The following is a 24,883-nucleotide window of genomic DNA, read 5'->3' as shown; positions in this document are numbered from 1 at the left end:
CTGCTCAGATGTTAACAAAGAAAGCTGAGAAGTGTTTGCATAGACACTACATTATTCCATGTCCAAATGCCTCATAAAAATAATACCGGATGATCACAGAATGGCACACTAGGGAAAATAAATTCTTCAGCAGAATATTCCCTCTGGAAAAACACTGTGTAAAGTAATACACTAATGGCTTTCAATTTCATGTTTTATATATAGAGATATTAACTGCTCCCCAGACGTCTCTTCATATTACAGCCCAGCTACACGAGATGTTTGGAGAAGGCCCTGGAGCAGCTCTGTGCTGTCCACATGCAGGGCTGAGCAGGGCTGTTCTGTGGTACACAGGAGGTGTCTTCTGCCTCCTCCTCAGTGCAGTGCTCAGCTCCTGTGGTTCACTCCAATGTGTTTGGGTTTTTTCTTCCTAGCCCTCATGGTTTTTTCCATTCTTCCCCCATGCTCTGTAGCCTCACCACCATGCTGGGAAACCTGAATTCCTTTTCTGCTCATAAAAAAGCAGTCCTCTCTAGAAGTGTTACAGTGGAGTGATTAAAGCACAACAGTGACAATCAAAACCCTAATAACAAATGCTAAAGAAAGTTAAGTTTAAATACAGCATTATTAATTCCATTTGGGGGATTTCCAGACTTGTCTGGATTCATCTGGTGAGTTCTCTCTCCACACTGCTCAAGCTGGGAGCTGTTTGAGTCAGAAACTCTCTGTCCTGTATAAAGCCAACTACAGTTATGCCATTGTAGCAAACCGTAATGATCTGGGTTCTTTTCCAAGCTTCCAATATATCTCAAATGTGTGTATATATCATCCTGTGGTATCCTGAGGGATACAAAAGTAGCTTACATGCTTTGTTCCCTGAGTGTAGTAGCTTGTTGGAGTGTGGGACAGGCAGGAAAGAAGTCATGAGTGTGTGGGGACACTGACAGTGCACAGTCCTACTTTTGGGATGACAAAACAGGTCTAAGTCCTTGTAGGAAGTTGTGCAGTATTTGCATGAAAAGGCCAACAAACAGACCATGGGATGAGAGAGCATTGTATCATTACTGGAATATATAATTATTATCAGGTATGTGTTACTTACATATGCCTTTATGAATAATTCTGTATTGAACTCAGTCTGCTTTCCTGCTTATACCTCAGCTCTTGCTTCCCTTCCCACCCTTGATGATCACACCATTCCACCCATGAAGCCTTCAAGAAGTGCAGAGCCCCCAGGCTGGGGTCAGCACAGTTACTATTAAACTGGAGAGTACCATTTTGAGTAGGGCAATGCCCCAGAACATACTTTCTCTATTTTCTTTGGTGGGGTTCTCCTATGTAGTATAGCTGACCTTGTTCTTAATGCCTTCCATTTTCAATATAAATTGTTGTGTAAGGACATCACAACTTCATGGGCTATCTCCATTTTCTAGAACTCAAATGGCAGAGAAAAATGGCAAAGGTGTGCCTTCTACCCACCTCTTCATCACCTCTGCAACACAGTCTCCCCTAGGGAACTGTTCTTCCCATGAGCTAAGGAAATCTTGTCTTCACTTTATATCTGTCTGCCACATAACATCTTTAGCAACAATCTGAACAAGGCAGCAAGCCTTTTCTAAGTGTGTGTCTGCAGACTTTTTGCTATGCATTTGTATCTGACATTAAGGACCCTTTTCAGAAACAGACCAAGCTCTTAAGGTTTGTCTGTACTCAGAGTCTCTTAACAGCAGTTTCTCATACACCTTTCTTGAAGGACAGTAAGACTAAAGTATCCACACATCAGTGTCTTTAGGAATAGTTTCTGTGCTTTAAATAGACAGAATATCTTAATCGGTATTAATCTTTGAACAGAAAAAGAAAAGTAATTGGCTCCATTGAGAGAATTGGTTTGAGCTGTACAAGCAAAATCTTCTCTTTAAATTGTGCTGCCACCAGGCAGCTTTATGAGGCTTCTACAACAAAATCCTTTCATGTGGAAGCAAGGCTTAAGGCACAGGTTTATCCCATCTACCTGAGGAACTGAAGATAACTATATAGCTGGGTTAGATGATAGCTCAGTGGTTTGTATCTGGAGCTCAGGGTCCTTGCAATGATTGCTGGCTTGCAGCAGCACAACTGACATAAGTGCTGTCTTGGGAGCCAGTTTCAATCCTTTCTAGACCTTTTCATATGGACCAGCACCAGAGGGCCTTCCAGTGGCACTAGATCTTTGCCAGCAGTGGCACAAATTGTTTTTCTGTGGACTGAGCTGCTTCATCCCCCTCACTCGCTCTGCAGCCACGGGTGAGAGGTGGGGCCTCCTCTGCAGCTGGGTCGAGGGGCTTGCTTTGACTGCTGTCCTTTCCCTCTGGTGACAGGACGCTGTGCCCGCTGCGGGGAGAATGTCGTTGGAGAAGGCACTGGTTGTACAGCCATGGACCAAGTCTTCCATGTGGAGTGTTTCACCTGTATAACATGCAAGAGCAAGCTGAGGGGACAGCCTTTCTACGCTGTGGAGAAGAAAGCCTACTGTGAACCTTGCTACATTGTGAGTACTCGTTCCTCTTTGTGTCCTGATTTTAATGCTAGACATGGGAAACATCTATTTCTTTCATTGCTCTGGAGTTGCTTTACAGTTAAAATCTGGCAACCCTGTGGCAGTACCATGAGCAACAAGTGTTTTTTACGGTCTTCAGAAGAACTCTGGTCTTTTCAGCTTACTGGGTGAATTGCATTTCCTGGTCTGACCTGCCTCTGAAATGAAGTGGACACAGCAGGAGAAAGAGCTGGGGTTTGTGATTGTTTCATCTCTGCAAGGAGCAGACTATGCTGTCATTTTTTAGCAGTAGTATGGTTCTCAGCTTTCCATGTTGGGAAACCTGATACCAAAATTGTTACAGACTCTGGTGCCCACTAAGATTAAGGAGGTGGGATGCAAGAAAGCATTAAAACTTCTAAAATCAAGACTTTTGCCTTGCTTGATGGAAGACTTTCTACTGAACTAAGGGTCTTTGGATTAGATATCTTTTGAAGCTTACATCACCCTAAAATTTCATTTCATGCTTCTAGCAAGGTCTTAAAGCAAACAATTAACAGTTGCTCTGAGGAGATGTTAATTTTAAGAGGCTTCTGTAACAAGTAGCTGGAACCAGTTGTACAGGTCCAAATTAAAAAAACACCCCATAATGTGCCTCAGGCTTTACCTTGGTCTGACCTTAACATCCAGTATATAAGGGTTATCCTTGCAATTTAGAGTAAGAAAAGAACTAGAACTTCATTAAAACACTGGCAGATCTTTCTCTAAACTCTCAGTTTTGAGTTCTTACAAACACTGGACCTGAGACCCTTCCAGAATTGGATTCACACTTCTGAAATTAAAAATTGATGTTTTTCATGACATTTCTGTCATTCCAGTGATAATTAGAGCAATAATACTATAATATTTCTGAAAATGCCACCAGTATCTCATTGTTCTCTCTATTTCTACAGGGCCTTCACAGTGAGATTGTTACTGAAATATTGAATATAAAAAGGGAGGATTGTGTCTTATTTACAATGGCAGTGATAGATGGGCCTTGTTAATTTGCGTTTAAAAGCTAAATGGTCTCTTGGTCGAATATGTACCTTTTAAATAATTTCTATTTTTGTTTGCACAAAAATGATTGCACCATAAAAAATTAAAGTTTCATTTTGTGGCAAGTTTAACCACGTGCAAAGCACTGAAGACTTTAGGAAGGTGCATTCATAATATAATTGGAGCAACTTTATGTAACTGGAATTAAACATTTCATTGACTTCAGGCTGGAATTGACTTCATCTGCTTGCAGATTGATACTTTCTTTTCTTCTTTTTTAAATCAAGCACGCATTCTACACCACTCATCTGCTTTAGTTTGGGAAAACATCTGCATTAGCCACTGTAGTAATGGTTTAAGATTATTTAATCCCATTACTTATACACTTCATTAGCCTGAGTGAATTGTTGGCAAGGGTTCAGTAAACTTCCTACATTGGGAGATAAAAGGATAAAAAAGGAAAGGGAGAAGGATTCTGTTCCTCATTTTCTTTCAAATTTATCTTCTATCTATTTAAGGGATAAAGGAACGATAATTGCCTGGTTGCATCTGCGTTTGTATGTTCTGTGATACGGCTTTGCAGCTCTGAGTACAGAGGAAAGAGTAAACGTTTAATAGCTTCCTTTTATATAACCAGAAGGGCCTTTAAATGTTTATCCATGCAGTCCACAAAAACATGGTTATGGAGTTAACCCAAAACACGTCTGGATCCATCTGCTGCTGCACATGCAGGGGAAAGGATGGCAATGCTGATGGGGCTACATATAAGTAGTTGGACAGCTGGTACTGTGAGTGGAAAATGGGAAGCAGGAATCTGGCAGTCTGATGCAGTAAAGAAAAAAACAAACCCAAGCACATATTAAACTCTTAAATGTGGAAGAAACAAGTGTTGGGAGCCTGTCTCAATGTCTTTTAGAATGCTCAGGACTCTGCTGTGTTGAAAGCCAGATCTACAAAGGATCTAGGCTTCTGCCATGGCACTGGCTGTAAGCCTGAGGAGTTTGTGTCCTAGAGCATATGTTTCATTGATTTTTCAGTGGATTGAAGCTTGCATTGGCTTCAGTAGGATAATGAATGCTTAAGTACACTAAGGCTTTGAGCTAGGCTTGCAAGTTGTTCTTGCAGAGGAATGAGACCCTTAAATTGATGATGCACAGTCTGACTGCTTTTGTCTTTAGATGCCTTTAGATGTGTGATGTAATTATCCTGAGTTCTGAGAGTTAATGACCTGCTTAAAATCTAGCCTGTCTAGCCACATTCTACTGAATTGTGGCCTCTGATTATTTTTCCTTTGGTTTGGGTTTTCTTTCTGTTTCTTTTTGGTTGATTGGCTGGTTTGGGGGGATTTTTTGGTGTTTGGTTTTTGAAGGTGGATGGGGTATTTTTTGTTTCCCAAAGTCCCTATTGTCAGACAATAGCTTGGATACTAGGAATCCTAGATTTATAGAAAGTCAGTACTGAGGTACCTTGACTCAGTTTCCTCTGGATGTGAATTCCCATGGAAGGTGCAGCAGATGTGACTGGCCCAAGACTGCACAGCTAATTCATGGAGTGGCCAGCTGAGAAAACAGGGTTCTCAACTAGTTTAAGTGTGAGTAATTCAGTGAAACTTGTTTCTGGTCTACCTAATTCACACTGATTTCTAGCACACATCCCTATTTTCCCAAGTCAAAAACACTTGGCCTCTTATGCAAGCCATAGAGGCTTGATTTATATAAAAAAATAAACTATTACTTGCCTAGTAACACTTGCCTAGTTGTGATATATAAATTCTTGAAGCCGTTGATTATTTTTTTATAATTCACTGATGTGACATGTGGCCTTATGCACACAAAAACTGTGCACAAAAACAAAAATAAATGTTTTTCAACAATTAGAATTGGCTAATCTTCTCAGTTTGTTGTGTGACTCTTCTTAGCTGTGGTGTAGTGAAGCCATAATTAAGATTACTGTGAAGAGCTGTATTTAATTACTGGTTAGTCAGTACCAAGTCTAATAGCCTGCAGAAGGGGTTTTCTTTGTTGTTTTTGTTTCTGGTTTTATTTATCGGTGATCCAATTAAGATGAAATTCCCCAAAAGTCTGAATTAATATCTAAGGAAATCAATCACCTGTTTGAAAAGAAATATTTTTCTTAATGCGAATTTAAGTACCAGAGTTAATTTCTTTCACACAAAAATCTGCCCACCCAAAAGCCCATCACTATTATTTCCTGTTACATCTTCTGAGTGCAGAGAGTTCTGTTGCCAATGTGTTTGCTGGTTTTGCTCTGCATCCAAGGATTCTTTCATTATTGATGTTATTTCTAAAAGAGTACCAGTCTTCTCCATTAAGACACTTCTGCTGAACTAAAAGCAACTGTAAAAACTAAAGTGTTAATAGGAGACAGATGTTTCCCAGTCATTAGGACAGTCAAGTTAACATTTGAAATACCATGATAGGGTTTCCAGTGTAACCAGTGCACTGCTCTGCACGTGACAAATGCCGTGTCTGCAGTATGTTATCAGTATATTTTCCCCCTCCCTTACAGGGCAAATTACTGACAAAAGAACATTTGGTTTGCTTCCTCTAAGTAGTTGAAGAGATTTTGACACTGGACTCAGAGCAGGGAAAAGGCAAAGCGTAATATCAGTGGAACTGTTGTTATAAAAGACTGAAGAGCAAGATGTTGAGCAGTGCCAGCTGTCTGCTGTCCAAATACTGTGTTATCATAAAGACTGAACACAAGGTTAACCAGACACACCAGTCTGGCAAGAGTGATGCTGCTGTTTTGTGAATGGGTGTTCTTTGATGTCCAGATAACTTTCTCCAGGACGTGGAAATTTTCATCCATTCTTTCTCCCCTGTCCTGGCAATCTGGCAGTTGGCAGCTGGAGATGTGCACTCTGAGGTGAGGGCTGGGAGGGGCTGAGCTCCTGCAGTTAGTGCAGAAAGCAGCGAGATCTCGCTGATGCTCCTGGCCTCGCAGGTTTCTTCTGTTGTGTCCAAGTCAGTGTGACCCACCTGAGGAGAGGAACGTGGTGGGACTGGGAAGGGTACAAGAAAGCAGAAATAACCAGGGTCAGATGAAAGACTTCAGAGAAGTGGTGGGCTAGAAATGATGTATGATTGAGGGAGAAGAAAGAAACTCTCATTTCTATCAAGCTAGAATGTGGGAAATGGTGGGTATGCTCTGCAGAGCCCTGTGGAGACCCAGGGATCGAGGTTTCCTATTTCTGCTGAGCACTGCGAGATATTGAGGACAATATCTTATACCTATCCCCAAAGGTCACTTACAAGGATTTTTTGCAGGTGAAGTTCACCTTTCCATAGTACTAAAGCTGTGGAAGTACTTGAAGGAAGAAAAATTATGCATGGAAGTCTTGCCCTGATTATTGGTGTTCCCAGCCCAGCTTTAAACTTGGGATCATAGTGCTCCACCTTTTTTCTCTTGTTTTTCCCCCTTTCCATCCCCCAATTACTTGGTTTGTGAGCAGAAAAAGTATATCTTGGAAGTGTTTTTTTTCTCCTACAGTCTTTTAACTTCCTGGCCTATCAGTGGCTTTAGTTCAGTAGGAGTAGTTCAGAACAGAACACAAGAGAAATGCTGATGTTTTAAGAAATGGTACAACGAGAGCCACTGGTGCCATGGAGCATCTTGGGAAAGCTTAAATTTGTTAATCATTCTAAAATGTCAGTGTTAACTCAATTTGGACTCATTGAAATTTCTGGTGAGACTGCTACTGGCTTCAGTGTGACTGTGTTGTAAACCTCACCCCGTGTGCACGTGAGTGTGGCTGGTTGAAAACTGTGCAAGAGCAGCTTCCTGCAGCACATAGGGTTTAAAGTGTAAGGTTGTTCCCTCCAGTAAAACTACATCTATTTTTAAAAATAATTCTGCAATTTGTAAGCAGGGATTACAGCACTAATTTAGCAACTATGTAACAATTTAAATTGGACCAGAAAAGAGAAACTATAATTTAAAGATTTTTTTTTTTTATGATACAAGTTTTCTTCTTTTTAAAGTAAAAAGCCCTTTATTCTTGTTTTTGTCAAGCAATGTATTGAATTTGAGAGTAATTTATGGAAAGTGCTGCCAGCATGGTATTGCAAGTGCTCCACAATTTGAATTTAAACTGCTCAATGGGATCATTAAGACTATTATGCCTGCTTTCCAAAGAGTTTGAATTCAAAATGACAACTGGAACAAAAATATAAAATAAACTAAAGAGAAGTCACGCACTCTTTGCGTGGTGGAATTTTTCTGCCCTCGAAATATTTCATTGAGATCAATGCTGCTCTTCAATCCTCTCCTAGAAAAAAGCTGGTGTTGCTAGTTTTAGTTCGGAGCTCCTGTGTGAGTCATCGGCAGCAGGGAGCTGAACCTGTGACCCGTGGATCGAAAAGCATTAAGGCTCAGCTCCTGTAGCACAGAGATGGAGCTGGGCTGTGCCAGGCAGCAGCAGGCTCAGCCCTGGGTATTTCTTACCCTCAGCACAAGTGGTCCATGGGCATAGCAGCCACAAAGCAGGTCCAGGGTTTTGCCTCGCTCACAGGCATGTTTTATTCCTACTGATTATTAGAGTTGATAATTTCGCTAGTCTGCACCCCGTTGGTTATTCCTTGGGAAAAACATAATGGCAAGGGAGATCTGTTATGTCTAGTAAACTAATAATTTGTGAAAGTGAAAAATTAGTAAATCCCTTAAGAGTATAAAAGCCCTTTCTATTGATACCACCCAGCAACAGCTGATATAAAAAATAGAGACAGAAGGTGGAGAAGGGGTGGTGGCCATAAGCTCAACTCTACTACTTTGGGTGGTAAATGGCAATCAGGGCACAGACAGAGGAGGACAGGATGTTATTGCATAAGCTGCACCTGGAGCTTCCAGGAGTCCGGGCCTAGGAGGTACAAAAAAGTGGGAGAATGTCGATGAAGCAGCTTCTGTCAGAACTGGGACAGCTGAACTTAGCTGACCCCCTGGAAGACTGTGTCTGTTTTTTCAGTGGCCTACCAACTGTTATAGGGGATGGGTCATGTCTCTTATTTTGTCACGAGGCAAGGGAAAAGGTTCCTTTGCAGGGGTGGGTGGGTGAGGGAGTCAGCAGAGGTCAATAACCTCCTTTCTAAACTGGAATGATAAAGAAAGGGGAAGTGTACCATGAGATGATGAGGTAATGCTTTGCAGGGACTCCTCTGTAGAGACCCAGAGGCTCATATTAAAGAAGACAGGGCCAGTTCATCTTGCTGTCCAACAAGGACAGGACAAGAATTCTGCAAACCAAGCCTGTAAGAAGGAAAATTCATAGTGGTCTTGGAAGACATGAGAGCAAGCCCTGCCAAGAATTGCACTGGGCTCATCATGGTGATGGATTCTGAGACCAATATACCTTGGTATAATTGACTTTCCAGAAGGCTGACTAGAGTGTTGCTTTAGAGGAAGACCAGCCATGGATTGTGGAGGTAAAGCAACTTGATGCTACCAATGAGAACAGTGTCATGAGGGGATTATTTTTGGAAAAACACCACAGTGCTGCATTTTAATAGGTACATCTGTCTTGGAAGATTGGGCATGAGGTGCTGATTAATTATTCATTGATGACTTGGTGGTACAAAGTTTTGTTAGGTATGGATCACTTTTTATTTTTCATGGTCCCTATTTAAAAATGTGTCCATAGTGACAACTCCTTCTCCACACCTGGGCTTGCTTGAGATTTTTTTGATGGCTTGCTAGAATTCAGATCTTTCCTCCTGTATGTTAGCAGCCATAACAACTTCAATTGTAGTCTTGTCTCTACCTTGTGGTTTTATGATTAGAGGCATTTTTCATAGTTTGATTATATGAAGTAAGATTTGATTTGACATGTATAATCTAGAAAACTATACCATGGGAAATGAAGAATTCTTAGTGACTGAAAAGACGATACTGTGAAGGACCAGCTGCTGCCATTCAGTGAATTTCTCGCCTTACAGGGTGAATTCCACTGACCAACTGTATATTCTTTGGAAGAAAATTGTCTCCCTTTCTGCAGGACTAATGGGATTTTATGGCTCCTGGCTATAGATCCACTTATGGATCATGCTACAGTAGAGGGGATGGCGAAGTCATTCAGCAACGGATTTTAGCTGTGTGTTGAGCTTTCCCTGTGGATATATCACAAAGCTTGCTGCATTTGCAAGTTAGCAGAAATGGCTTATAAGGAAAGAGTGACACCTTTGTAGTATCTTCCTCATTTGCAGTCCAGTGTAGATGGGTATTGGCAAGTTGCATCCAGTGTTTACAGTGTTCCTCTTTTTTCTTCCAACTGTTCTTCACCACCTCCTCAGTGGTGACTTGCTGCTTTCACCCTTTGCTGCCTGAGCAGCATCTGGAGATACCACTGTAATAAACTCTCGCTGTGCTGTGTCAGTGAATGAAAATCTCTGCCTCCAAAAAACTTCTTGTAAACAGCAAGTCTGTGGAAAAGGCAACAGCATTGTCTCCATACTGCCGATGGAGGTCTGACCCTGAGAAGTTTAAGTGCAGTTTGTTTAGATCATAGATCTCCATTGCTGGAAGCCTTCAAGGACAGGTGGGACAAACATCTCTCAGGAATAGTTAAGGTCTAGGCATGGGAAGATCTAGGGGTGTTTTTTAGTCTTGTTCTGAGTTTGAATGACCTGTCCAAGGACCACAAACACATCCTGCACTGTATAGCTCAGGTTTTCCACACCCTAATTTTTTACCTATTTGCAATTCAGCGTGCCAAGATCTTGAGGTGAAGGAGCTACCTTTCTTTTCATCCCCTCTTCCAATCACTGCTGTTTAGAGACTATTCATGAATATGAACAAGCAGCTGAGGGCTGTTGGAAAACCCAGGAGGGTGGAAGGTACCATGATAGTGTTCCTTTCCATGTAGTCCTACTGCTTGCTTGTAACCCTGCATAATTATTTGTCAATTCAAACTGCTGAAGACAATTATTCTGGAAAGGCTGTGATTTATTTGAAATTTTGCCTATAATTTAGGCATGTGTTTCCATCAGATCCATGTATTATGGAGCTCTGTCCTTTCTAATGAAGTGATGTCAAAGTTCTGCAGTTGTCCAGACATAAAAAAAACTGGAACTCACTGATGTAAACAAACCATTATGTATTGGATATTTTTACCAGTGCCCCTGTTCAGAGCTGCTGGCAAAACATGCTGTAGTACCTGTGAGCAACAGAGCTGAATCTGTCCTGGAATGGGTTGTTTGGATTTAGCAGGTATGGTTCCCTGAGCAGCCTTGAAGAGAGCAAAATCTTGTCTTGCTCACTCTCAGTTCCAGATGCTGTCTTCCTTCAGTCCAGACAGTGATTTGCAAGCCTGAGTGCCAGGCAGCCCATAAGGCTCTTGCAGCATGCCACTTGAGCCGTCTCCTTGGTGAAGCCACACTCCAAGGAATTTTCTCTGGCAAAAGCTCAGTCTGTGAGTCGATCCTCCCTTTAGTGTCTGCCTCTGCTCTTCACTCCAGGACATGATTTGTGTGCATGTGATGTTTGTTTGCAGTGGGGGAAACTGTTTAACTTGCCATCACACACACAGAAACCCCAGTGGGCTTGGGAGATTTCTGGTTAGAAAAAAACAAAAGCATGCCAGTGCAGGGAAAGTACAACAAATGGGAATGGTGACAAGAGAAAAAGTTTATTGATTTTAAGAGTATGGAGAGTGTTTGGTACTCACATAGGGACAAAGCAAATTGTAAGACTGTTGTTTCATCTCATCTGCGTTGATTACAAAGCTGTGGGCCAAGTACAATATTGACAGAAGAGATAAATCATCCACTGGGGTATTTTGGGCAGAAGGAAAACTAGATTATAGCTCAACTCTGATGCTGTGGCATTTGCTGAGGACAACAGATTATTGTGTATTGGTAGGTAGCAGCCTTCACAGAAGCAGAAAGGTTGATGTGGTTAGTGAGACCTTCAGTCCTGCTGTGTGTGCCCATCTCTGCTGGGCAGGGATGGCACCACGCACATCGGTGAGCATGGAACTCATGGGGCATCTGGATTGCTGAAAATGAGTGCTGAGATCCACTCAGCGTTGTCCCTGCTTTTCCCTGGCTGCTGTTTCCTGGCAAACATTTGACATAGAAGCACCATGTAGGTTTTCCACACCAAGCTGATGCTGTAAATGTCAAAGCAGACTTACCATGCACCTCTCTGAAGCAGTGCAGGAAGTGCAGGCCGTTAGAAACTGGTGGTAGTTCTTATGTTACATATCCATGTTTCATGCTTCTTGTTAAGAGTGAAGCTTTATGGAAAGAAATAAACCAAGAATCTTGGTGACCTCTTTGGTTTGAGGTTATAAAGCACAGGTTCTATAGTCTTTACTCACTGTAGGAATGTCCTCCTGCAGATGATGGCCATTGAAAAAATATTTGTATTGTTTTGATTTTTGTTTTGCTGAAGTCAATCTACTGTTTAATGCTGCAGCTCATAGTATTTGCAGCCTTGCTGTTTGAATCTAACACAGTGGCCTTCCAGATTCTCCTGTCATTTAACATTCTTTATGCAGGTGTTTTATTCAACCTGTTTTGGAGATGTAAAAAGTAATGGTTATTGTGCCCAAAACCTAAAAGTTGCTGCTGACCAAACCCAGATATTTTCTCATGTTTATTAAGGGAAATACAGCAAGAGGGGAAAAAGTAATGGTGTTGAAATGTAAATTAATTCTCAGATGTTATCAGGGATTGAGATTTTAAGTATGAATATTCCATTAGCTCCTGACAAGGTAGTTTTTTGTTTAAGGTCGTGTTTGAACCAATACACCATCTTGGCATTTCACCAACAAAGGTATCTGTGTAAATGCAATCTGTGTTGAAGCCAGACAACACTTTAAAAATTTATTTAATATTTCCTACAGCAAGCCATCTGTGACTGGTCATATTTTAGGAAGCAAACGAACTTCATAGCAACGTTCGCCAATCTCTCTGAGTAACTTCTAGACTTTTTAAATTAAATGTGCTGCCAAATATTTATGTTCTGTTGTGAAAAGAAAAATATTTGTTTGACATCCTAGTCTCCCCGGCAGTTTTCTCTTGGTTGCTCCTCTGAGGAGCTGTGCTTTTCTTGTGGATGCTGCAGGGCCAAAGGAGGATGTGGGAATCCCTAGAAGTGCCTTTTGGGCTGCTCAGCAGGGAATGGGGGAGCTGTAGCACGATGGGGCTCTGTGGGGACGGAGAGGGGTTGAGCCCTGGGTCCTCCAGTGGAGGCTGTGACGGAGCAGGTTGTGCCCAGTGCTGACACTGGTGGGTCAGAGGGTGGTGGAACAGGCACAGGGGGCCATCACAGCATTCCTGCCAGCATGCAAAAGGCTCTAGAGTTCCCAGAAAAGCCAAACCACTTTGCAGGATATCTTCCAGTGCATCTGCCACAGGCACTGCAGCCATCACCAAGGCAACCAAGTTGCCAGAATTTAGCAGCAGCAAAACAGAAGGAAAAGTTAGTGATGGCCGAAATCATGGCTGCTAAATGCCCTGATGGAGCTGAGGTGTGCTCTAAATCATATCTAGCATTTAGCAGTAATTTTCAAAAAAAAGTCTTGTTTTCTTATCCTGTTCCACAGATTTATGGCTAGCTTAAACTTGATAATTTAAAGTATCAAAATGCCTTTGTTGAAGGGCTTGGAAATTGGTGTTATCTTCTTACTACATACAGATACTAATAAACAAGTAAAATGTCTAAAACTCTCCTGAAATAGTGAATTCAGTTTTGGAAAGGTTGAAATGTTCTGAAGAGCCTCTGGTGGCACAGCACCAATTTTTGCTCAGTACTCATTTGAAATGGTCCATATAATTTGCCTGTACTTACCACCTTGGGACTGTTGCAACCAGCAGAAGTCCAGGTGAATCATGAGCTCATAACCTGTCCACGTGTGTCTATCACCTATAGGATCAATGCCATACAAAGAATGTGCATATTCTTATTTTCTGGAAAAAGGCCCTTGCAACAGAGCGGGGAGAGAAAGCAGTCCTGGTTTCCTCTATTACCTCTGACAGTTTTACTTTCACTGTGGCATGGCAATAAGATTAAAGTTTTATAGTAATATCACTTCCATCCAGACAAAAAAAAATTAAACCTCTCCTCTCTGGTACTTAGATTTCAAACTCTTTTTATAGAGCCTCTGCATCTGTTAATAAAGTCCTTAATTCATTTTGAACATTTTATTGTCACTTTGGATAAAAGTTTAATCAGATAGAATTATTGCCCTTCTAATATTCCCTTAACCTTTGCATTTTAGACTTAGACCATATCATTTAAATTTTAAAATCACTCTTTTATAGACTTGAATGCCCCCATCTCTTTTTTAGAGGGTACTTTTGCACAGGAATGCTGTAGTCTGTCTTGAGGTTATGTGAAAACTTAAAAGGCTCTAATGTGAATACAGCTCTCTTTCCACTGAAATGTCTTGCATGCCCTATTAATTACTTTAATGGTGACATGCTGGTTTAAGGGAGTTCTTTATTAATGCCGCTAAATCTTTTTTTTTTATTGTTGTTTAAACACTTTTTCTTTCCTTTATGTAGATGTATTTAATCCTTTCTGTCTTTAAAATAAACGAGTGCATAACTCCACACAAGGTGTTTGACATTTTCAGCTTTCCTTCTCAGGAGGACATAGGGAGGACTCTGCTTCCTTTGTCTGTGTTGCCCACATCCCACCAGAGATGTGCACATCTGTACTGCCTGTCTTCATGTGTTGGATTGTTGTGGTGGAATTAATGTTTGAAATCTGATCTCTTATTTTCCAGAAATAATATACAGTGAATTTGCTTTTTCTCTTTCAGGATGTTGAGGTTGTAGAGTTCAGTTTGGATTTTTTGCTGAAAGTGCAGCACTCCCAGTTCAAGAGAGGATTTGCTTATGTTTGAGCCTTTTCTTAGTAAGGAGGACAAGTTGATTTGCTCTCCTCAACCTGAACTAAGTAAGAGTATTCTAACAGTCCATTTTTACTTCAAAGATGCATAGCATTCACTATACTAGATTATTTATAAGCACCCCTTTTGCTGAACTAGCTAGCTGGTAAAACACTGACATCCATGCCTGCAGCTGGATTTTTTAGTCTATCAGATTTCTATTTTTTTTAAGGTGAAATCTTCTAAAAAATACCTATTCTTGAATCATCTTAGTTGCAGATTTTCTTGGTCCAGGGAGGGGAAGCAAAGTGTGAGAGAGAAAATCTCATCAGGACCTGGACAAACTTTTTCAAAAGCACATAAATGACTGAGAAATTGGCTGCTCTTGGTTTGCTAATCCACTCTTGACAATGAGATTTAAAGTCTTCGTAGTAAGTCATCCAGCTCTTTAGTCACTTTAGAAAATGTTATGTCTCAAATAACCATTGATGTTTTCACCATGGGACTCTTCACATTTGAGATACATAAATAAACTTCACTGGTGTTAAAGAAAATCAGAATGGATTGTTGAAAAATTTGTGAAGAGGTTTCACCAACAGCAACTAGTTTTTTGTTTGGTGAGGGAACAGTGGTTTAGGGCTTGGGGTTGGTTTGGTTGGTTTGTTTTTTTTTTTGTTTTCTTTGGGCAAAATATGAAAGCTTCTGTTACACTGCAGGGTCTCTCTTGACCTCCCCTTCCCCAGATGACTTCCATCTCCTAAAGACATCTGTGCCCAGCTGGGTAATAGTTTCTGTGGAGTCCTCCATGGCTCACAAACTTGCACAGGAAGAATCTGGAAGCCTGAATGCAATCTGAAATGATTTGGCATTTTCCCAGGAAAGGTATTCCTTCCTCTTGTGGAGCTTCCCTCAGGTTTGTCCAAATCAGTCTTCAATTACCAGTAGCACACTTTGCTGTGGAGTGGGCAGAGCCTTTTGCTCCAACTGTACTTTAATTTTGGGAGCAGGCAGTACACTTATGCACTTACACAGTACTAAAGGGTACCTTTTGCATTTTCAAACTTTGCTAAATGGCAGCCTTTACATTTTAGAATAAGTAGCTAATTAAATAGCAAAGCTGAGTGCTGTTTGAGCCATGGGTTAGAGTCACTCTTAGATAAGGGACTGGATCCCGTAAAACAAATTAGTCTAAGTTATGGGCCTGCTCCTACTGATCCCAATTTAAATGTTTTCTTTAAAATTAATAGGAGCTGAATCCAATTTGTGGTGCCCAAGACAACATGGCTAATGAAAGACATGAGACATACACCCCATCTCACAAAGTGATCCTCTTGAGTGTGTGAAGAATCTAGACTGGCTTGATCAAAAGAATTTTCAATTTCTGTATTTTTAAAGTAGAAGTAAGGAAGATTCAAGTTAATTTTAGTGGAAATTCCCTAAAATTAACTGAAAAGCTCAAAACATACTTTTCCCCCCTCTAAACTTGTTTCCTTCTCTTTTCCCACGTGGTTACCTTGTTTATTTTTTAAATAAATAATCATATTTTAAAGCAGTGTAAATAAATTGCAAAGTGTGCTCCAATGGGGTAGATAAATATATTCCATCTGCTGGGGAGTGATTATTAAATAATTCACCAGTGGCAAACCCAGGAGTGGTTATCCATTTTCCTCTCATTCATGGGTAATTTTTTCTATATCCCATAGGAGCTCATTATGTTTTCTTTGTACATAATGTTTAATAATTTTAAAATCTGGCACTAACCCCTCCATCTACAGATTCTTCAATTTTTCCCAAGTATTGGTGCATGTATACACATGTATGTACTGGCAGAAGGAGATACTTGGTTTTTTCTTCCTTTTTTTTTCTTTTTTTTTCCTTCATGTCCAGAGAAGGTGAGAATTTATATATGAAGTGAGGTGGAGAGTTGAAGGCAAATCTCCTCCAACTGTGCAAGGGAGTTTTCTCCGGCACAGATGGTGAATGGGTCACATCCCTGGTCTCACCCTTGGGTGACAGTCAACAGAACTTCAGGGCTATGGCATTAATATGAGCCTCATACTTCAACATTTATAAACAAAGGAATAGGAAGCAAGGTGAGGGAGTGGGGCATTTGAAAAGCCCTGTCTCCTTCTTCTCAATGTTAGAAAGAATTTGGTTATTTTCTAAGGGACCAAGAGTGAGCCTAACAAGCCTGGTCTGTGGATAAGCAACAAACTATTACCTGATTGAAAACTGGAGCTGTATCCCATCAGTGGAAAAATTGCTACATATGTGGATTGGTGGGCTTTGAATCTGACCTTAAGGGAAGAATTCAGTTCCTGGTAACAGACCCAAAGGCATCTGTGGGCTTTGATCAGGCAGGGTGGGCAGCTGAGCGGAGGACTGGATGGGTTGGCACATAGCAGGAGGCTGCACACAGTCAGGAGCTGGCACCTCCAGTGCTGGATCCCATTTCAGAGATGGTCATGTTCCATGACTGTGTGTGCTCCATGGGGTAGGAGGTGAGGAACCACCATCCTGTCCTGCAGCCACCCAGTGCCAGTGCCCAAGGAACTGTGGTCAGAGCTGGGCTCTTCCACAGGCTGCAGGCAGATATTTGCAGTTAGAGAACAATCACTACCTTGGTGCTAAAATGTGTAATTAGCCACAGGAAATTCTTTCTTCATCTGATGAAAACAGGAAGGTAAAAATGTCTCTTAATGCTTCCAGTTTTTCCTAGTGAGTTGAGAGAATCTGGCTTCCCTCACAGAGGGGGACAATCCTATTCCCCAGCAGTTAATGATCTCTGCTGTTCTCTTGCACACGTCTAGATGTCCATACTGTTGACCAGAGAGGAACAAAGCCCTCTCACTGTGAGGTAGGGAGCTATTTTATTTCTCCCTCCCTCTTTTTCACATTCCCTGTAGGTTATCTCCAGGCACTGGGTTTCAGAGGCAGCTGGGCTCTGTACTGAGTGAGAGCAAAGAGCTTTTCCCTGGGACAAAGACCAGACCCAAACAATTTGGGTTTGACTATAATTTCCATATGATCTTGACCTGCAAATTAATTCTTTTGGTATTCTGCTAATCCCATTTACTATCTGGGGAGCAGGTTGTGGGGAGAGGAGAAGTAGTCCATATGTGAATTAGCAGAACCTTGAATATTTTGCTTGTTTGTTAAGAAAGGCTCTTCTTTCCTTTCCACTTCCCAAGCTGATATTCTGCATGTTTTCATCCATATTTCCATCATAATCAAAGCCAGAATAACACTTTCCATGACTGGTTTCTGTGAAAAACATGAGTTTTGCTGTGCTCACTATTGGATTGGAGTGCTGCAACTACTGAGGCCGGTTCTGGCTCTGAGCTTTCTTCTCCATCTCATTTTGTGCTCCAAATGATAGCTAATATTCACTCCTAGAAATGATGCTCCAGGATGGAAGAGCACAGGGAAGCTACTAATCAGGTGAAAGAACGGTGTTGAAGTGATCAGGTTGAATACAGAGCTCCAGAGCAAATGAACAGTGTGCTGTTTAGCACTGTGTGCACAATGAACATGTGAAAGAGGCTGCACCTTGCAGAGCAAGGGCTGGAGGATAAGCTGGGGTGTGTTGGCTAACGTGCCAGCTGCAAGAAAAGTTCTGTGAACTGGGTGTTTGTGAAACTGCTCTAATTTAAGTCCCAAGAAACTGATGTGAGGGAACAAGGAAACCAGCTGTGGACTGGAATGGTGTTTGATGGATCTGACAGGAGCTGAGGAGTACAGAATTACTGCCATGCTGGCTCCTCTGTGCCCAAGGCTCATCCTTACATTAGCAGTTCTCCAGCTGTACAGCACAGGAGACACCTGTGTTCTTGTAAACCCGGACTGCTGGCACTTCCATCAGGGATGCCATGGAATTCTCTGCTGATTGATGTCCCTGATATTAACCAGGGCTGAGCATTGCCACTTGAATGGAGCAGCAACAGCAAGCTCAGTTCTGTAGAAACCTGAGCTTATGATGTAGATAAGGACATTTCCATTATGTCCTTTTCTTCTTCTGACCTGCACGTGCTGCCTCTCCTCATGGACCTGGCCATCTTCAGGTCTCTAGGCCCTGAAGACAGCAGTTGTTGTATGTATTTCCTGTCCATGATGGTGATCCAGTTGCTCTTTTGTCCTCTGTCAAGCACATTCAGAGTAAGAGGAGAAGTGGTTGGCTCGAATGGGCAGGGTAAGTCCAAGGGCAGAGCTGGGAAGCTGCCTGGGGCTTCCCCATGCCCTGTCCAAGGTGTACATACATAACCCGAGCATCTCTTCCTGCAGCTGCTTCCGAAATGGTCCTGCTGGCAGCCCCTCTGCCTACATACCCAGAACTCTGCCCACACTGACAGGGAGCCAGGCACTGATGTGCCATTAGGAAAACTGTAGTTGCCAAATGTTTCTGTTTTTACATGAAGCTATTCCACCGAGGTTATCTGATTTTTCTTTGGTGCTGAGAAAAGCAGTTGAATCAGACAAGAGACCTTGTGGGTGGAATACGTTATATCCAAAAATCAATCATAATGTAAGGTAGGAATAGAATTGAGTTTATTTACAGTCTGTTGGCTTTTATAGTTAGCACCATTTATTTGAGAAGATGAAGAAGAAGAAGAAAATTAAGCAGAGGGCAGGAAAATGTTTCTTTGTGATATTTTTGTGCCTGGCAATGGAAAGAGATGTGTGTACGAGCTGACAATTTATCTTCTGCCCTGAAGAGAAATGACTTGTTCTCAAATGGGCATGAAATGAAATAGTGCAGAACACGATAGGAACTTTTCTGAGTAAATGGGTCAATTTCCTGTCATTCTCTCGATAATTGTATGTAGAGCACACTACGCTCCAAACACTAGCAAATGTGATATTTTTTTTTTTTCCCCTCCTGTTATTTTACTCCTCTTGTAAATGGGTGGAAAACATATTCCAGTGCTGGCACTATTATAATCAGCTTTTGCCAGTGGCTAATAGCAGTCCATTTTCAGTGAATGCTTATTACCTCCAAGCAGTCCAAGACACTACATAATAACCCAGTGCTGTGTAGACTAGCACTGCTAGGAATGAGATGCAGTTATAGGGACTGCATTGCAAATGCCCCATCACAGCACGAAATTTGCTTGTCCCTTTATCTTTTCTTGCCTAATTGCAAAATAAGACCTGGTGCCCTAGCTGGAGAACAAGCCTTGTTTGCCTTCCAGAACTTCCTGGTATGGTCAGGGACTTTCTGCCTCACCATCCCTTAGCAGGCAGATGCATTTTCCTCCACTTAGAGCAGCTCTCTCTGTTACTGAGGGGACATGAATTCAAGTCAGACTCACTGAGGACTGAACTGCTAATTTTATTCTGAATGTGGTTAATTAAAACTAACAGAAATATTCTATCAGGTGTCCAGTGGGTGACAATTAGGGTCTCTGTGGCAGGTTGAGTAAATCTCACTGGAATGGGTTAATGCAGTGACAGAGCTTCCTGAGTGCCTTTGAACCTCAATCTTAGGAAAAGGGAGCAAACATTATAGGGTTGGCCCCAAGGTGCTGGATTCTGGCTGTGGAAATATCTGGATAAATCCCAAATACTTGATTTCAATAAATTTTCTCCCTCTTAACTCCAAGCTAAGCAAGATGTAGACTTGTCCAGCCTATCTAATCATGCATAGTATTATGCTCCTAGCTGGAGGTTATAGGAAGGATAAAAAAACAATCCCAGCCTGATCAGGACTGCAGATACTTGAGCTGTGATACATCACCTGACAGTGTAACAGCCCTGTGAGGGCTAAAACCCATCCCTCATCTCCAGCGGTTTAGGGGGAAAGCTGCCCAAGAAATGGATTTCAACTGAAGATCATTGAGAACTTCTGTTTTCACCCCAGTTATCCCCCAAAAATGAAAACCTTAAATCACATGTTTTGAAGCCTAGAATCTAAAAACTTTGAAAGGAAACAGCAATAACAGGTTTTTTTTTTATTATTATTATTTTATTTTTTCCCCACTAGGGAAAAGATGATTTAGGCATTTCCTATGCAAATTTCTCATCTAGGCAGGGAAGTCAAGGGCCTTTCTGGAGCTTTAAACAACACTTTTTTCTTATTGGCTGTAACTAGAATTCTTCTGTGAATTCAGGGTAAGCATCACCTTTTTTCTGTATATGCAGGACAGGTTTCAGTCCAATACAGGTTGATTGGGTCACTATTTAAAAAAGGCTATTGAAAAATTTTCAACTTCTGATTTTCTCTTTTTTGTAGTTGTTGCTTGGTTGCTTTTGTTTTGTTTTTATTTCTCCACTAGGATAGGAAAATGTCAGCTTTTCATAGCTGTAAGAACAGACAGGTCTGTTTGTCTCATATATACCGTTGATGCAAATGGACTGGAAATAAGGATACCCAGAACAGGTCTTCATCTTCTGCATCTCTTGTCAGGAGAGGAATTCATGTAGCAATCCCACTCTGTGAATCAGCAGTTGCTGAAGTATGCACACAACTGCTGGATGGAGCTGGCCCCACTTGGCTCATGTGTAAGGCTCCAGACTCCTCAAAAGTCATGAGGAATGGGAAGTAAATGATCACTGACCTCCGTCAGCAGGGAGCATGGAGAAATGTGTGTTGTTTATTCCACCTGTCCTTGGAAAAGTGCAGCCCTGGAGGACTGATTCAGAAGACAGTTATGCTCAGTAATTCTGGAACAGCTCAGCTGCCTGGGATAGGATCGGCCCACTGTAAAAGCCACCAGGGGAATTGGGTCAGAATTCGGCTGTGCTGCTGCTTCAACCAGAGAATGAGTTCTAATGACTCCTACTTGGAGCAAAATAGGAAAAGATCAAGGGGAGAATTAGTCATTTTCCCCATGTTACATAACAATATTTTAGCAAACATTCTTCTCCCTGAACATCTAAATGCATTGCTTGAATAATCACTGAAGACAATGTGGTAATAATATGTTCCTGATGTGTTGGAGGCAAAGCATTTACTCTGGTTTTACTTTTGCAAGATATATTAAACTACTTGGTTTTGCTGATGTTTACACACAGGGAGTGGGGGCAGGGGGGTTGTTTTGGTTTTTATTGCTATTTCTTTAAGGGAGCACAGGGGGATTGCTATTAAATGGGTCTGATGTGTGTGGTGGAATTCATCCCAGATAACTTCATCTCACTACAAGCCACGTGCTTGGGCTGACATGCATGTGCCTTGGGAGTGATGGTGGAGAGTTACTGGTACCTCCTAGGGAAAGATACTTTAACCAGCCCTACCAACAACTCTTGCAATCACCCCAGTGCTGGTGTCACCTTTGCTCGTTGTATGTAAGGCAAGCAGCATCTGAGTACCTAGAAAGTAGGTTTTCTTCCACCTATAGCTCCCACATGGCCTAGTTGTTTAGTCATGCTCTAATTCACTCTCTTTCAGAACTGACTCCACCAGAAAAGGCAATCCTGACCATTTTCTCTGATGCAGTCAGGAAAAGAAAGTGGAATCACAATACACCCAGGTGGTTTTAAGTAGTTAGGAAATGGGCCCTGCAGATGAGTGGACCCAAGCCCTGAAACTGCCTCAGCTGGAGGCCAAAACCAAAACTGCCCTTTCTTAGATGTAGGGGAGAGGTGACACAAAAAACTGCTCTGGAAGAGCTCTTGTTGCAGCCCCAACTGAAGCCAGCATGCAGAAAATACCCTGGGATGTACCAGAGAGTGTCAAGGCAGGGTTGGAAGTGTTCATTGGGATGATGTGGGTGAGGACTGCACTTGTCTAATCACCATGGTTTCCCAGCCTGCTCCACCTTCCCACTTGGAAAAGCACATGGCTAATACAGCTGACTGCAAAAAGGAGGTGGAAAAGGGCCTTACCCCATGGGAGGTGTACAGTGTGCACCACAATAGGCATGGCAGTGCTGGAGGGGTGAGCTGGATGGACTACAATGCTACCTGTGAGAAAAAGGTGGGTTAGGAAGGCATGATGTGATTTCTACAGCTGGCTGGGTTCTTATTGTCAGAAATGGATTTTACTGGGCTTGAAACTTGGATTAAAAAACATGTCTTTATTAGCTCCAGACAGAGATGCATCCTGGAATCTTGGAAACTGTTTCACTGCTGTCTTTGGGAGGAAATTTTGGCTTTCTAAGTTACAACATGACTGATATGTTCTATTTGGTTTTTTGAGAATTTTTTTATACTCCCATGACTCAAATCCTTTTGAATTTTTCCTTCAAAATGTGTTTGTACGCTCTGTCTACCATAGCATTGCATTGGATATTCTGGCATTGGGCAGTGGAGGATGGAGGAATGTTTTTCCACTGCTACCACAATGGTCTTCAGCTCAGCATTGCAAAGCACAACTTTTAGCACAATCCAGCACATTCAGTTAGACTGACACTTCCCAGGGGGAGCAGGCACAGGGGTTTTGATCCACCAAGACCAGCGCTGCTGAATAGATGTGCTACAAAGCGAGGCACAAGCCTTGCCTCATACTGTGACAACTCTTTCTGGCCTAAAGTGTGCCACCTCTTCCTCTGCCTGACTTTTGCTGCTTTTATGTGCTTGAATAGGGTCTGTCCTTTAATGCCATAGCTGTGGAGAGGTCTTCTTCACCCACCCTTGGGTCCTTTGCACTGTTCATGGACTGCAGCTGTAGGATATTCACCCAGTCTTCTGTCCCTGCACTGCAGGGTGAAGTGGGTTGGTTTGGGGCATCTCTTATTTGCACAGGTAAATATTTGCTGGGCCAGAGCGAGACAGGCAGAGGAATTGATGCCATTACTGTAAGGTCAAGCTGTTTGCTGGAGAGAGAGGCCATCAGCCCTCCAGGCATGTTCTAAGAACACTCTGCAGATCCAGTTCTGCAAATAAGATGTACAAGGACATGTCCCATTTGTGAATTGCCACCAGCCCTGAGTTTCCAGCCAGCATTGAACAATCACCACATAAATGATTGTGTGAGTGCCTGATGATGATAAATGGAGGCACCTCAGGGACTTTATTGAAAACCTTCATGTTTTCCCTTCCTGCCATCTGCACCAGCTCCCCAAGGGCTCTGAGAGCTGAGTCTGCAAGCTCATTTGCCACTTTATGTGCTGTCTGGGCAACTGGGAAAGCCTGGCAAGGCTCTCCAGGACGTCCTCCCCATGTAAGGAACAGTACCACCCTTGCCAGGGTGCCACCAAGGGAACACAGACACATCTCCTGATGCCTGAGAAAGCACAGGAGTCCACCTTGCTTTCTGGGAGCTGCGTTGCTTGAAGGGCTAAAAGGGGTAAAAACTTATTTTTGGGTTACTGCTGTCAGCTGACCTGGCTCTAATGCACTTGTGTAAGCAGGCAGCATTTTCACATCTGTGCAGTTTGCTTTGACATGTCAAATAGCTGATGTTTTTGCAAGGTTTCCCTATCTCCTTCCTCCCTCCTCTTTTCTACTGTCTCTATAAAATAATACTGCTATAATCTAGTTTGACTCAGCAGGATCCCTTTCACACTGGCTAATCCCCATATATAGGCATCAGTTCAGGGAGGTGCACCAGAACGCTGCAATATTTTCCCTAACATTTTGTTTAACCAGGATGACATTATTCAGACAAATTAATTCCTCCAAGACGTAAACTTGTTCTGACTGAGTGCTGCAGCAGCCTCCCTGAGAGCAACAAACCATGATCTGACATCTTAACAGCTCTCCACACAGTCAGGGGGAGTCTTACATAAAAGATCTTCAGCTGTGCATATCTGCAAGGTGCAGCTGCCCCTTTCTGCAATAGATTTCTTTTACAGCAGGTTTTGGTGGAAAAAATAGCTTTTTTTAGAAAGTGAATGGGTTCTAAAGAACGAGTAATTTCGGAAAATATCCTGGGATATAAAAACATACAGTAGAGATCACCCTACCCTCTGAAAATCCTTGCTAAAGATTTTAAAAATGGGATTCTACTGTGGTCACTCTCCTTCCATTCTGAACTAGGTTCATCTTGCATGTCTGAGGTAACATGTTGCTAGATGGGATTTACAGAGCTCAGGGGCATGTGTGGGTGATGTGTCAGGTTTGTGTGCCAAATGGCAGCACCTGTTGGAAAGGAAGAGGAAAATGTAAAGAGTCCTTCACAAGTCTGCCAGGAGAAGGAATTCTTGGTCTGCCTCACAGAAGGGTGAGAGAAATGGCCCTGTGGTGCTGCTTTTACCCCATGTAGGGTATAGATGGGCAGGTGAGCTACCCTGTGCCCCTCTAACACCAGGTATTTGGGGTGGCAAATACTCAACTGGAGGGCACCCCAATTGAGGAGGAAGGAAAGAAGAAATCTGATTAACTTAAAGTTGCAGAGCCTGAGCTATTTGAATGCAGTTCTGGGTCCGTATCTCACAGCCCTGGCTTCTCTTCTGAGTTCTTAATTGCCTTATGTCTACATTTTGCTCTGCTTGAGTTGCTTCACTGTACCCTAGTTATACATTCCTGAGAAGTGGGTTGTTGTTAATTGTTTGTTCATTGAGACTTGCATGGAGTGACTTCAGAGGTCTTAGCTGGATGGCCACAGTCTTGGGGTGCTGGGA

The 24,883-nt window shown here is 42.2% G+C and overlaps 1 protein-coding gene across 3 annotated transcripts in view; it reads left to right on the top strand.

Annotated features, from left to right (window-relative positions):
- Positions 1 to 24,883, top strand: part of LPP (LIM domain containing preferred translocation partner in lipoma) — a 311,346-nt gene that overhangs the window by 251,246 nt on the left and 35,217 nt on the right. For all 3 annotated transcript variants that reach the window (XM_015637754.3, XM_015637755.3, XM_015637753.3), the window contains one exon: positions 2,337 to 2,506. In XM_015637754.3, coding sequence (XP_015493240.1) covers positions 2,337 to 2,506 — 170 coding nt within the window. The remainder of the gene's footprint in view (positions 1 to 2,336; positions 2,507 to 24,883) is intronic.

This window comes from Parus major, chromosome 9 (genome assembly GCF_001522545.3).
Source record: "Parus major isolate Abel chromosome 9, Parus_major1.1, whole genome shotgun sequence".
Lineage (NCBI taxonomy): Eukaryota > Metazoa > Chordata > Aves > Passeriformes > Paridae > Parus > Parus major.
Note: the sequence above shows the minus strand (reverse complement) of the source record. Positions and strands in the feature narration are given on the sequence as shown.